The sequence below is a fragment of the Callithrix jacchus genome, chromosome 15 (genome assembly GCF_049354715.1).
Source record: "Callithrix jacchus isolate 240 chromosome 15, calJac240_pri, whole genome shotgun sequence".
Taxonomy (NCBI): Eukaryota; Metazoa; Chordata; class Mammalia; order Primates; family Cebidae; genus Callithrix; species Callithrix jacchus.
In genome coordinates this window covers 92,032,766-92,047,290 of record NC_133516.1, presented here as the reverse complement: position 1 = coordinate 92,047,290, position 14,525 = coordinate 92,032,766, and the positions used below count along the sequence as shown (strand labels likewise).

Sequence of the window (14,525 nt, the reverse complement as noted above, 5' to 3'; positions counted from 1 at the left end):
TTCTTGTAAATCTGTTTTAGTTATTTGTAGATTCTGGATATTAGCCCGTTGTCAGATGGGTGGATTGCAAAACTTTTTTCCCATTCTGTTGGTTGCTGGTTTGCTCTAATGATGGTTTCTTTTGCTGTACAGAAGCTCTGAATTATAATTAGATCCCATTTGTCTATTTTGGCTTTTGTTGCCATTGCTTTTCATGTTTTAGTCATGAAGTCCTTGCCTATGCCTATGTCCTGGATGGTTTTGCCTATGTTTTCTTCTAATGTTTTTATGGTGTTAGGTCTTATGATTAAATCTTTGATCCATCTGGAGTTAATTTTAGTGGAAGGTGACAGGAAGGGGTCCAGTTTCTGCTTTATGCACATTGCTAGCCAGTTTTCCCAACACCATTTATTAAACATGGAGTCCTTTCCCCATTGTTGTTTTTGTGAGGTTTGTCAAAGATCAGATGGTTGTAGATGTGTGGTGTTGCTTATGGGGCCTCCATTCTGTTCCTATATCTCTGTTTTGGTACCAGTACCATGCTGTTTTGATTACTGTAGCCTTGTAGTATAGTTTGAAGTCCAGCAGTTTGATGCCTCTGTCTTTGTTCTTTTTCCTTAGGATTGTCTTGGCTATGCAGGCTCTCTTGTGATTCCATATGAAGTTTAAAGTGGTTTTTTCCAGTTTTGTGAAGGAGGCCATTGGTAGCTTGATGAGGCTAGCATTGAATCTATAGATTACTTTGGGCAGTATGGCCATTTTCACGATATTAATTCTTCCTAACCATGAACATGGAATGTTTTTCCATCTGTCTGTGTCCTCTCTTATTTCCTTGAGCAGTGGTTTGTAGCTCTCCTTGAAGAGGTCCTTTACATCCTTTGTTAGTTGTATTCCTAGGTATTTTATTCTCTTTGTAGCTAGCAATTGTGAATGGCAGTTTGTTCTTGATTTGGCTCTCTTTAAGTCTGTTATTGGTGTATAGGAATGCTTGTGATTTCTGCACATTGATTTTGTATCCTGAGACTTTGCTGAAGTTGCTTATCAGTTTGAGAAAATTTTGGGCTGAGATGATGGGGTCTTCTATATATACAGTCATGTCATCTGCAAATAGAGATAGTTTGACTTCCTCCTTTCCTAAGTGAATACCCTTCATTTCTTTTTCTTGCCTGATTGCTCTAGCTAGAACTTGCAATAGTATATTGAGTATTGAGGAGTGGTGAGAGAGGGCATCCTTGTCTAGTGCCCAATTTCAAAGTGAATTCTTCCAGCTTTTGCCTGTTTAGTATAATATTTGCTGTAGGTTTGTCATAAATGGCTTTTATTATTTTATGATACATTCCATCGATACCTAGTTTATTGAGAGTTTTTAGCATGAAGGGCTGTTGAATTTTGTCAAAGCTCTTCTCTGCATCTATTGAGATAATCATGTGGTTTTTGTCTTTGGTTCCATTTATGTGATGGATTACATTTAATGATTTGCATACGTTGAACCAGCCTTGCATCTCCGCATGAAGCCTACTTGATTCTGATGGATAAGCTTTTTGATGTGCTGTTGCAATCAGTTTGCCAGTATTTTATTGAAGATTTTTGCATCAATGTTCATCATGGATATTGGCCTGAAGTTTTCTTTTTTAGTTGAGTCTCTGTCTGGTTTTGATATCAGGATGATGTTGGTCTCATAAAATGAGTTAGAGAGGATTCCCTCCTTTTGTATTGTTTGATACAGTTTTAGAAAGAATGGAACCAGCCCCTCTTTATACATCTGGTAGAATTCTGCTGTGAACCCGTGTGGACCTGGACTTTTTTTAGTTGGTAGGCTATTGAATGCTGCCTCTACTTCAGCCTTTGTTATTGGTCTATTCAGGGTTTCAACCTCCTTTTGGTTTAGTCTTGGTAGAGTACAAGTGTCCAGGAATTTATCCATTTCTTCCTGGTTTACTGGTTTATGTGCATAGAGCTGTTTGTAGTAATCTCTGATGGTAATTTGTATTTCTGGGGGATCAGTGGTGATGTCCCCTTTATCTTTTTTTATTGCATCTATTTGATTCTTCTCTCTTTTCTTTTTATTAGTCTGGCTAGCAGTCTGTACTTTGTTGATCTTTTCAAAAAAACAGGTCCTGGATTTATTGATTTTTTGAAGGGTTTTTTTGTGTCTCTATCTCCTTCAGTTCGGCTCTGATCTTAGTTATTTCTTGTCTTCTGCTAGCTGTTGAGTTTCTTTGATATTCCTTCTCTAGCTCTTTCAATTTTGACGATAGGTTGTCAATTTTAGATCTTTCCTTGTTTCTCTTGTGGGCATTTATTGCTATGAATTTCCCTCTTGACACTGCTTTGAAGGTGTCCCAGAGATTCTGGTAAGTTGTGTCTTCATTCTGATTGGTTTCGAAGAACATCTTTATTTCTGCCTTCATTTCATTGTTTATCCATTTGACACTCAGAAGCAAGTTGTTCAGTTTCCAAGTGTTTGTGCGGATTTGAATGTGTTTCTTAATCCTGAGTTCTAGTTTGATTGTGCTGTGGTCTGATAGACTGTTTGCTATGATTTCTGTTACTTTGCATTTGCTGAGGACTGATTTGCTTCCAGTGATGTGGTCAATTTTAGAGTAAGTGCAATGTAGGGCTGAAAAAAATGTATAATCTGTGGATTTGGGGTGGAGCATTCTGTATATGTCTATTTTTTTAATTCCTTTCTATGCCCTGCTAAGTTAATTTGAACAATGCTATTAAACATTTTAGATCTTTCCTTGTTTCTCTTGTGGGCATATTAAACATGCTTTGCAACTTCAGAAACACACAATTTGTTGCAAATTATCATTTATGACACTTAATGGTAGCATTTTAAATCACTCCTGGTAATTCGCTGTCTAGAAAGCTATTGTATGCCTTTATCAAGTAGAGGCTGAAAACTGATTTACTTCTATAAACATCATGAAAGAGATGACTTTCTAATTGTCTTTAAGCTCATCTGAGTTAAATATTTTTGAACCCACATTAACAGAAAAGAAACCCATCTTTACAAAAACAAGGTAAACTACAGATTATAAAATATACATGTTCAAAGAATTTTGAGTGAAAATTAAAATTTTCAACAGGGAGCAAAATTTGTCCCTTAGGAAATATCTGAAGATGTCTGGAGATACTTTTGGTTGTCACAAATCTATCTGTGGAGTGTAAAATATTCCAGAAGTGTGTCAGAGCACTACTGGAATCCAGTGGGTAGAAGATAAGACACTGCTCAACATCCTATAGAGTACAGGCCAGCCACATACAAAAGAAGTATAGCCTCAAATATCAATAGTGCCAACGTTGAGACATCTAAGTTTTATATAGACTTAGAACTCTGAAAAATTTTGTCTGATTATATAAGCAGCTCAGGGTGGCATGATCAGGGTATCTCAAAGGTACATGAATTCTTTCATGCCACTAGACTGTTTCAAAATATTATGAGCAGGTATTATTATGATTCAACATGAAAAATAACTGAGTAGAGTTAAACCTAATTATATCCTTTCAAATGGGGACTGTTACAATCACTGGGAAACACTGGCCTAGAAATGTTACATTTTTTTGAAAACGAACATCTGCATTTTAAAAGGAAGTTTCTCAAATAGTTGCATAAAGAGGAGAAATAGAAAAAATTATTTTATTCTTTTTACTGAATTCATATAGAGATTAAAAGCGATCAGCATTAATATGGGATTCAAATAAAATTTACTGTTTAATTTTTTGCCATGAATATTTTCAAATAGCTTAGTTTCCTATGTGTGTTATTTGTGTTTTTCTGAAATCTCAATGTCATAACTTATTACATTTTTTACCATGTATAATAATGAAAAATTTCTATAGATTGATTTTTTTTTAATTGGGAGTACTTGAATATAAAATTTCAGGGAGTATTTTCAATACAGCCTATGCCTTCCAGAAATTCTGTTTATCAGTCAGAATGACTTGAGATGTATCCAAATACTGGGTTGTGATTTTTTTCTTCTGCCAATTTAGATATTTAAAAATTATCTAGGTATAATAAGAAAGAATTTTGAAGACTTATATTAGTTACTACTATAGTTACACAATAAAATTGTTGACTGGCTGATGGGGGGGTATGTGAGTAGATTAGAGTTTTAGTCTGCTACTTGGTTATGCATTGATGGAAGTATTTTTGGACACTGCAAGAGAGGTAAATTGTTCGTTCTTTGACTTTTTAGCTAAGAATGAAACCTTGGCATTACCTGCCGAATCTAAAACACCAGAGGTTGAAAAAATCCCAGCACGGCCCACAACAGGTAATGAGATTGCTGTGTTGTTGACCTTGAGAAAAGAAAGAATGCTTTTTTTAAAATACTAATCTGCAGCTGTATTTTTCAGTAAAGAGCTAGTAGGAAATTCATTTTGATCATAAATGCCAAACAGTAGGAGATTTCATGTCTTTAACATTTGGGAAGATAACAGATGCAAAATGAACTATTGAATCACATAATTGATGTGTAATACAGAAGCTGTATTTTTTACTCTAAATGAAAATTATTAGCTCAACACTGACATATTTTTATATTAAAATATCATACCACAAGTTTGGTGCTTTTCTTTTTTGTATGATAACCGCTTTTCATTTCTATACTTTCACAAGTGGTCACTGTAGCAAAATGCCATATATTCTTCACAAATCCATAGCTTAATATCTATGAAAATACCCTGAAATTATTTAGAACGTCCCTGGAACTTTAGCAATGCTAGTGTAGAGAACATAGAATAGTTTGGTAGCAATCCTTTAAAGAATTAATGCAGTGAGTGTTTTCTCCATAGTTTATCATCATTACTAACAAACATTGAGCATTTCTTCTATGAATGAACTACTCAAGTCCAGTCCATGAGGGAAGCATTAATCTTTGAGCTAGAGTTTTCACCAGCGTAGTCCCACCTTATCCAGGACTTGATGAAAGAGACATCTGGCAGGAATTTCCCACAATCTATATTTCACAAAGTAACTTTAATGAAGTGAATTTTCTAGTCCGTAAATTCTTATAACTTGCAATATTGATGATATGTACCAATTACTAGACTTTTGGACTTGGAACTGGTCCAGAGATGATAAAAGTTGTTGTGGCAGTAAAATAACTTCAAGAAATCCATTCAAGTAAGAATATGCCTGAGAGAGCAAGATGAATATGGTCCTTTTCTAAAGAAGAGAGATAGGTGGACCTTCCATCCCCACCTTCATGGGAGTTGGAGCAGAGGTAGCTACTGGGGTGACACGACCCATTTGGATGAAATTTCTGGATGGTTTCTGACTTGAGTATATATGATCAATATCCAGAAAAGCATAGGCATGATCCAGTGAGTGACTCCACATCCCTTTCTCCCTCAGAGATTCTACCCACTTTCTTTTCTTGGCAGCATTTCTCATGGGAGAGTCTTAGTTCTCTGCCAGACCCTCCTCAGAGTTTTCCACTTCAGAAACACTTAGAAAAACACTACAACTTATTAATCAGGGTTATTGTGTTTATTTTGTGTTCTTGCCCTACAACATTCTGGGGGTTTCTGACTCTCAATTCATTTTGGATCTCAGTGATCTTAGTTCTTACTTCACCAAAACTCTTGCTTGAGCCTCCCATTATCTTTAATCTCGCATTTGGGACAAACCTGTGACTGAGCATTTAAATTCTGATCATAATTTCAATTCATTTTCAAGCTTTGCATGTTAAATGCAGTACAAGAGAGAAGTCTTATAATGCGATAGCTCTAAGCAACACTTTTATCCTCGAGTCATCCTTTTATTTGCCCATTTATTCATTTAATAAACTATTATCTTGATTATCTTTCAGATTCCTCAAGGAATGATTAAAAAAATAATAAACTATTACGTGCCTGTTAATGTATCCCAGGTGTTGTGCTACGCCTTGGAGATAAAGAAAAAGGCAGATTTAAAATTATGATTAAGCTGGTGAGTGCTTCAGAGAAAGTCAGGTCAGAGCACATTTTTGGATAGAAGGCAAACCCAGGAAGGAAGAGTGGAGAGAAGTGTCAGCTCAGGCACTCGAGACAAGCCACGGAGCTCTTTACATAAGTAGCACAAAAACAAATGGGCTGTACAAATACCAGTTACGAATTCTAAAAGGCAACAAAATATGTCTCCTGGTCTTTGGTTGCTTCACTTTATCTTAATTTGTAAAGTTGTGTTTTTTGCCTTTCAGTGACTCCCGAAACAGTTCCAAGAACCGCTAAACCCACTATGCCTAGTGCATTAGATATTTCAGAAACAACACCGGGTAATTCTGAGAACTTTTCTTCCTTAAAAAAATAAAAACGTAACAAAATAACTCCCAGGACTCACAGAAAAGAAAGCGGATGCCTTAACTTCCCTCTCCCTCCCCACTTACTCCTTTTCCTTCCTGGCAGTGGTTAACCTTCCTATTTCTTGGACGGATTCCACTAAAGAGTTAACCACATGCCTGATCCTGGTGTCTGACCCTCTGGACAACTCTCGATGCTAGTTGCTAACTGCACAACCTTTCAACCAGTCTCTGGGTTATATAGACAGAATACCAGCCTTTTAACCCCCAAATCTTGGGGAAGGGTGAAGGAAACCTGGAAGTCTTGACTCTGTGCTTTCTGCTTAGATTGGCTCTGGGAAGTCTTGTGCATACTGCACTTAGGGAGAATCCTCAAAAGTGTCATGCTTTTACATAAGAATTTCATGTCACCCGTGTTTGTTGCTTCTTGGCCTAAGAGAATCTCACCTGCTTTGTTGTTCTCTTTCCCTGAAGAAAAGGAGCATCGCGTGTTTTGTTCTATAATTTGATGTTGACCTTCTCTGCCACACCACAGCCCTTTGAATGTATACCTTCACATTTTAACAGCTGTGTAACTTTTCCAGGGAAAGTCATTATTTCCATTAAAGGTATTGGCTGCTCTTTGTGCAACAGTCTGTTACAAAGCATGCTGTGTATGATCATGGTTAAGCGACAACATCAAACCTCAAGTCCAGGAGTTGCTAACTGCACTCTTTTTTATTGTAGTTCTCAGCAAAAGGACCCCGGAAACACTGCAAACTATTCTAATACCTCAGTTTGAATTGCCGCTGAGCACTCTAGGTAAAAATTAATAAATACCGCAGCATTATTACTACCTTGGAAATTGTATGCATGCTTCAAAGAAGTCCTTTGAATGAATTATGCTAATTTATGCCCAATCCCTTAAAAGTGACACAGTCTTTAAGTTTAGGATCCCAAAAAGGCCCTCCCTATGACAAATCCTTTGGTTGGCTTGTTTTTCTTTTAAGTGGTCATATTTTAATATTATGTTTGATTCTTTTAATTCAGAATCAGTATGTCACCAAATTTATAATTTCTGTATTTTTTCTAAGTGTTTTTACTCTATTGTCTCTCTTGACAGAGAAGGTATTTTTATGATATTTCCACAGACTGCTTCTCAGAATTCTTAGCATTTTTCTGAGTGAACTATGAAAATAAAATGAGGGCAGGGTGCAGTGGCTCATGCCTGTAATCCCAGCACTTTCGGAGGTTGAGAAGGATAGACTGAGGTCAGGAGTTCGAGACCACCCTGGCCAATATGGTGAAACCACATCTCTACTAAAAATACAAAAATTAGCCTGGCATGGTGGCACATGCCTGTAATGCCAGCTATTCAGGAGGCTGAGGCAGGAGAATCGTTTGAACCCAGGAGATGGAGGCTGCAGTGAGCCAAGATCGCACCACTGCACTTCAGTCAGGGTGACAGAGCGAGAGTCCATTTCAAAAAGAAAAAGGGAGGAGCTTACATACAAAGCCATGTGGTTACCGAAATTGTACTTTTAAAAGCTTTTAGATGGACATTTTCTAATTCAGATGTTTGCTTGGTTTAAATTTAAATGAAATACCTTTAAGAAAACACATTAAACGTAGCTGAAGAAATGAGGAAACTGGTTTAATAAGGGTGGAAAGAAGAGTCCAGATAGAGTAGCTTAAATTTAGTCACAACTATAAAAAATGAAAAAGAAACTTTATTATAACACTGAAACACAGCTGTAAGAAATACAACTAATGGTCTCAATGTGATTTGCCTATTTGTGTTTGTTTTTGTTTTTGCAAGCTTGAGATTTCTGTTACTCACACCTCAGGTTATAACTTTGTTATGTTTTCTGTTACTTGCACCTCAGGTCATAACTTTCCTTGTGTGTTTCATTACAGCTCCAAAAAGGCTTCCAGAATTTCCTGAGGCAAAAACACCCTTCCCTTTTGAGAAACCTGGGGGCACCTTGGGTAATAAGCATACCTTAAATTTAATATTAAGGCTGCGGGTCGTGATTGTGTAATTCTGCAGGACACATTTACTGCATCTTATCTCTGCAAATGTCATGAACTGATAGTTAAGTTAGACAAACAAGTGGTTGACTCGGTTTTTTAACAGTAAGTTCATTTGGATTTTCTGCAAATTCAGTCAAACTCATCAGTCTTAATTCCACATAACCCGCTTAGCTCTTTGTCATTAAAAATGTTGACAATCTGACAACTCTGGTCTCTCTCTGACCACTAATCAAATATTCTCTGGATGGATTCATACTGATTTCTTACTGATATAGAATGACTTTTTATTGTATTGGTATATGGTTTTTTTTTTATTTGCAGGCTTTTGGTAGCCACTTAATCATACCAGCAACGTGTTTCTGTCCCTTTCTCCTCTTAAAAAAATCTTCAGCAAATTCCATTTCTTTTCTATATAGCTTCAAGTGAAAAGCCATGGGTTGTGCCTGCAGCTAAAACATCTGAGGATTCCAAAGTTCTGCAGCCTCAAACTGGTAATTAATCCTTTTTTAAAATATAGACTATAACAAAAATATTCAGGAACACTGTTTTCATTTTTATAGGTTCCTTAATTATCCATATGCTTTGTAGTAAATGAAAACCCCATCATACATTTGTTGATACTGAGGTGAATCTCATTTTTCCCCATTACAAAAGTAAAATGGTTTTGAATGTTTTAAAGACACATGTTCTAATTTCTGGATATTATAATATCTTAGAAATGTGGCCAGAACATGAACTGCGAATTGGCTCATTGATAGAGGTCTCTTTAGTGACACGAGAGCAGTACCAAAATAAAAACCATCATCATGGGTCTGATTTAACAGTATGAGGTTCATATTTCCCTGGCAGGGAATATTTGCTTCTTTTTGGCAAAATAATTAAGTAAACATTTAAGAGCTTCCTATGCGAAGATAGTACACTCAGTTCTAAAATTTGTAAGCATAGCATGATATGTAGGAGAGACCACAGCTCCTTGCAGTTAATAACAGACCTTAGTTTCACGCCTTGGTCTCCTAGTTACCATGTGATGGCTGCTTTTCTCGACTTTCGGAAGGCATTGGTTTCTTCTTCTGCAATTCTTGTGTTCCACCACTAAAATGGATTGAGATATGTTTCTTTTACCGGAAAGTATTTTTCTCAATTAGAAAGTTCTATACATCTTTTGTTGCCTAGCAGTCAGCTAAAGAGTGCATTCAGCCTATGAGAATTGTAAGACTTCAGAAACCATCTGTTATGATTACCCCACGATTTTTGTGTTTTGTTTGTTTGTATTTTCATTTTTGTGAACCTTCTAGTTGTTTTGACTTTATTTGGGGTACATATCTTAGTGTATAATAAAGTCGGATGTTTCATGTAATGAACTTAAATGCAGCAGGATTTTGTGGTGGTCTCTGGAGTGCAGCCAGGACTGGGTTTGAGAAAGGATGAGCATGAGCCCTCATGGATTTGGTAAAATTATTCTTTCTCTAGTATATGTAATGGGCTCAGATACCAGCAAAAGATAGAAGAAGACATCAAATAAAGGGCACATGTCTATTATAGTCGCCCCTAGTTTCCTTACGTGGGAACATGTTTGAAAGTTTGTCATGGTTGTCAGCTTATCTAAAGAAGCCTCAGGCTGTTCTAAGTCTTGGTTTCCCTAGTCACTGACGCTGAAATTCGAATGCAGTTAACTAAAGTGAGTACAAACACCCCTTCAGCAGTCCCAGTCACCTGGGTCTAAAATCTGGGTTCTGGGTTGAATTTCATACTGAGCCTCTGTTTCATTAGACATCAGCCAGGTGCAGCTGCATTGTGATTATGAAGCAACAGCTATTCTGGGGTGTATGTGATGGTTTATCTGCTGCACCGTGACTCCCACATCCCTCAAGAGCACCTGAGTCAAATGCTTTTGGGGCTTTGGGACTAGATAAACTTTTAGATCCCTTTCATCTTTTAGCTTTTGGGTTATAACATGGGGAACACGAGATTTTGGATTTCCTTAAGCAACATCTAGTGTTTGGTTTCTATGATTATTTAGGAGAGCGAACTAACCAACACCTCAAGGAAACCATTTTGAGATGTTAATGCCTGGCATGTGAATTATATATAAAGGTTGAGTTGAACCAAGCATCTGGGGAGTGGGGAGAATATGTTGGGACATGGAGGTTGCAGAGTTACAATGAGACACAAGTAGATGATATAGGAAATGCCAATAAAGGAGTTTTCTTTTACCTTTAATTCAAAGAAGGAATATTCTGCTTTTGTCCTGATGGGGTATGAATAGCATCTAATGCAGCAGGAAACGGACTATGTTCAGCTGCTTCACTACTGCCAGGGCAACCTTAGGTTACCAGAGAACTTCCAACTGAGAACTCCCAACCCTCTCTAGACAAAGAATTGAGACTTGTCATGAGCTGTAATAACAGTACAGTAGGTGATTACATGGTTAACATTAGCCTTAGACACTTCCCAGCCTGCCTTATAACAGGTAATTTTTATGTCTTTGCTACTTAGCATGATCCTCAGTCCAGCACTGCTTGCATCACCCAGGCAACTTGTTGAAAAGGCAGAACCTGGGCTCCACTCTAGATCTATTGAACCAAGATCTGCTTTCCAACAAGATGCCCAGGCAATACAAACATTAAAGTTTTGTTTTTGTTTTTGAGACAGAGTTCACGCATGTTGCCCAGGTGCAATGGCGCAATCTTGGCTCACTGCAACCTCCGCCTCCCTGCTTCAAGCAGTTCTGCCTCAGCCTTCCAAGTAGCTGAGATTACATGCACCTGCCAACATGCCCGGCTAACTTTTGTATTGAATGTTAAAATTTGAGAAACACTGCCTTATCAATGTAGTCTGTAATGTTTTTACATGGTGCTGGTAATTATCATCAGGTGTAGTCAATTACAGCACCATAAGCCTCAAATCAATACAAGATTGATTTTTCAAAGTGGGTAGTTAAGTATCTCTTGTTTCTGCTAATGTGCAAGACTTCCATTTCTAGTGTAAGTGTTCTGTGGCATCTTCCTAACTTATGCTAAATTTCAAGTTAAAATTTAATAACAAATACATTATCTGTGATTTAAAGAGTGGTATATTTATGTAGTCCTTTTATTTCACCCTTTATTTCTTTTGATTTTCTGCAAATTTATGTGTACTAACATTCTATTTCCCATTATGTCTCAACACATATACTAAGTATTTTATTTTCCAACTACACAGCTTCCTAAAGCAACTATTTTGAGAACTGAGAAAAGAGACAGGTAGAGATAGTGTTTGAATGGTGGTTCACAAAACCATGAATCCCATTTTTAGTTGCTAAATCTTTTGAAGAAACATTATATAGGTTGGTGCAAACATAATTGCAGTTTTTGCCATCACTTCTAATGGTTTTGTCATTACTTTTAATGGCAAAAACTGCAATTACATTCGCACCAACCTAATATTTTTAGCTGATGTTCATGACATTATTATAGCCAACTGAGCACATTCTGTTTTCTCTGTTGGGGTGTGATGCATCTGTATTTACTATATTAATTCCTTTCAGCCAAAGACCAACAAAACACACTTAGGGTTGAACATATTTACATTTATTTACTTATTACAACAATGGAGAACACAGGCCGTGAGAAACTGGGGGATCTCTTAGAAGATGTTAGAAAAAACTTACTGTAAGATTTTGTCTTGCGTTCAGTGACTGAGGGAAGTGTCCAAGGCAGTAAAGCTTTGCTGTGAATTGGTGCAGTCAGAAATGGGAGTCATTCTGTGATTGAATGTCCTCATAATTCTTAAATAAAAGGCAAGACCAGCAGAGGGAAGCTAAAGCTGTGACTGGTGGGGAAGCCACATCTACTCTTATTAGCCAGAAGGTGGGGAGGGTAACATGTGTGCTCTGGATGATGATCATGCTTTTGTCTGTGTGCCATGTGATTATAGACAGGTTCTTTTGTCTTGATCCGTCATGATCACAGAGTTGTCTTGTCTGATACTGGTGTCCTTTAGAATTGTTGGTGTTCCACAGGAGAGCATCACAGCCTCCCTGTGGGTACCAGACCAACGCCTGGATGTTAGGGGCTGCTTTTCTCTTTAACAACCATTAAATTAGATTTGTCATACTTTTTGTAAAGTTTATTTTGCTTTACTGTTTTCTGGATTTGTTTTCAACTTATTCTGTATCAGAAAATCAGAACGTGTGTGTTCAAAAAGATTTCTGAACCATTCTTAGATATGAAAGACTATGAAAATTCTAACTTACACACTGAATATTGAAATTCCTAGGTCATTTCATAGTTTTTGGCAATGGTGGGACAGGATATTTGAAGTTTGGAATATCCCAGGAAATCTAAGATGTGTAGTCATCAAATATATTCTTCCTGCTTTCAGCCTATTTGTCCTGATTTTTCATTAGTGCTGCGTTTTGTGATTTCATTATTTGGAATTGCATTTTGTACTTGGCAAATCTAACTTTCCTTAACACATATAAAGGTAATCAAGAAAATATGTTCTATAATTATGTATCAGAATATAAAATTATTTATAAATTTTGTATGGAAAGGAAGTTGGCCACACTTTAGAAGACTTAACTGCTTGTGTCAATATTTCAGAAAAGGTCAGTCTTTCTGATGATGTAATAAAATTGGTTTTATGTTTTATTGGAAAGTAGCCAGTTAACACTAATCTCGGTGTTGTTAAGGAGAAGCTCTAGAAAAGTTATCAATATCTTCCGCTCAAATGAATTGTCAAGTGCATGTACGTACACGTGCTTGTCAGACCATATCTCCACTGGAATACAGTAATCTGTGTTTGCATAGCAATTTTCTTCTAGGAGATTCAAGGGGCTATTCTATACCATCATACTGAGCTTCCAACGTCCCTAGAAACTGTCACTTATTTTCTTTTATCTTAAGGTAATACAAGAGGAACTTAACTCTGCATGGGTTAGAAGAGGAAAAATTAGCTGCGTTCATTTCTTTCCTAATCTTTTATTCAGTAAACCACTCCGAGTTAAAAGTAAAGCAATGACATGTAGCTTGAAAATTTGAGAACAGCTTTTACAACTGAGGAAATCAAATGTTATTACTGGGGCCATGTGCCTTCCAGATATGGTATATAGTAAATACCACTTTTTCTGTGAGAGGCCAGCCAGTCCCTGAAGCTTATTCTCACTGTGATTGGGATCAGAGCTCTGTGAGCTCTAAGGTGAGACAGCTAGGTTAATAACCAGCTCAATTACCAGTTAAACAACTTGTTCCATCTATAAAATGGAAATAAGGTATAAATTTCTTACCAGATGGTTATGTCTTAAAAATGATATATAAATTACTTAATATAATGCACAATATATAAAGGGGTGCCTTGTTTTTATTTCCTTAATACAGTGAAATCTGGCATTGACTGCCACCCCTTCACTTCATACTGTTTATCCCAACTTCCTGAATTGCTACATACAATCAATAATAGCAATTATGTTTTCAAATTATTTAACAAAAGAGGAGGAGAGAAGGAAAACCTCTAAGCTCATATATATATATATGTGTGTGTATATATATACACACACGCACACACGAGCTTAGAGGTTTATATATATATAATTATATATATACATATGTACATAATATATAATTATATATATTACATAATTACAAATATATATAATTATATAATTTTATATATATTACATGTAATATATATAAATGTAATATATATAAAATTATATAATATTATATGTATAATTAAATGTAATATATATATTACATGTAATATATATAAAATTATATACATAATCATACCAAATGATCTATGGGTCTTCATTTCCATTCTCAAACTTTTTTTTACAAGTGAAACGAAGACCATAGATCATTAGGCTATTCCCAAGGGGTGGCAGGAACTCTGAATGATAATAGGCCCAATGGCCTATTACCCTTATGGTAGGGATAGTAAATCATATCACATAGTCTGTCTCTTCAGTTACGGTGGCAGCAAGAATCACTCTATAATCTGGGCTCTGAGGTCCTTCTTGGGATCAGTGAGCAAAATGGCTTCACTGTCAACCTGCTGTGTTTTTTGTGGGCACCAGGGAAGGGAGAAGCAGCATAAATGCCATGTATTTATCATCCCACAGATGGCATGTCCATGACTTCTAAAGACTTAATATGGGTTGGGGGCTTATGTGGAAATGAGCTTTTTGTTTCTGACTTGATAATGCCATAAGTGTTAAGCCTCCTGAGTTTACTTAATCATAACCTTGAAAGACCATCTTTGAGT

General features: G+C 36.5%; 1 protein-coding gene across 34 annotated transcripts in view; it reads left to right on the top strand.

The window, feature by feature from the left end:
• ABI3BP (ABI family member 3 binding protein) overlaps positions 1–14,525 on the top strand; it is a 263,790-nt gene that overhangs the window by 132,177 nt on the left and 117,088 nt on the right. For 25 of the 34 annotated variants that reach the window (XM_078352228.1, XM_078352227.1, XM_035274231.3 and 22 more), the window contains 5 exons: positions 4,185–4,262; positions 6,171–6,245; positions 6,996–7,070; positions 8,166–8,237; positions 8,699–8,773. In XM_078352228.1, the coding sequence (XP_078208354.1) occupies positions 4,185–4,262; positions 6,171–6,245; positions 6,996–7,070; positions 8,166–8,237; positions 8,699–8,773 (375 nt within the window). The remainder of the gene's footprint in view (positions 1–4,184; positions 4,263–6,170; positions 6,246–6,995; positions 7,071–8,165; positions 8,238–8,698; positions 8,774–14,525) is intronic. The other 9 variants (XM_054246102.2, XM_078352229.1, XM_035274246.3 and 6 more) reach the window with 2 other exon arrangements.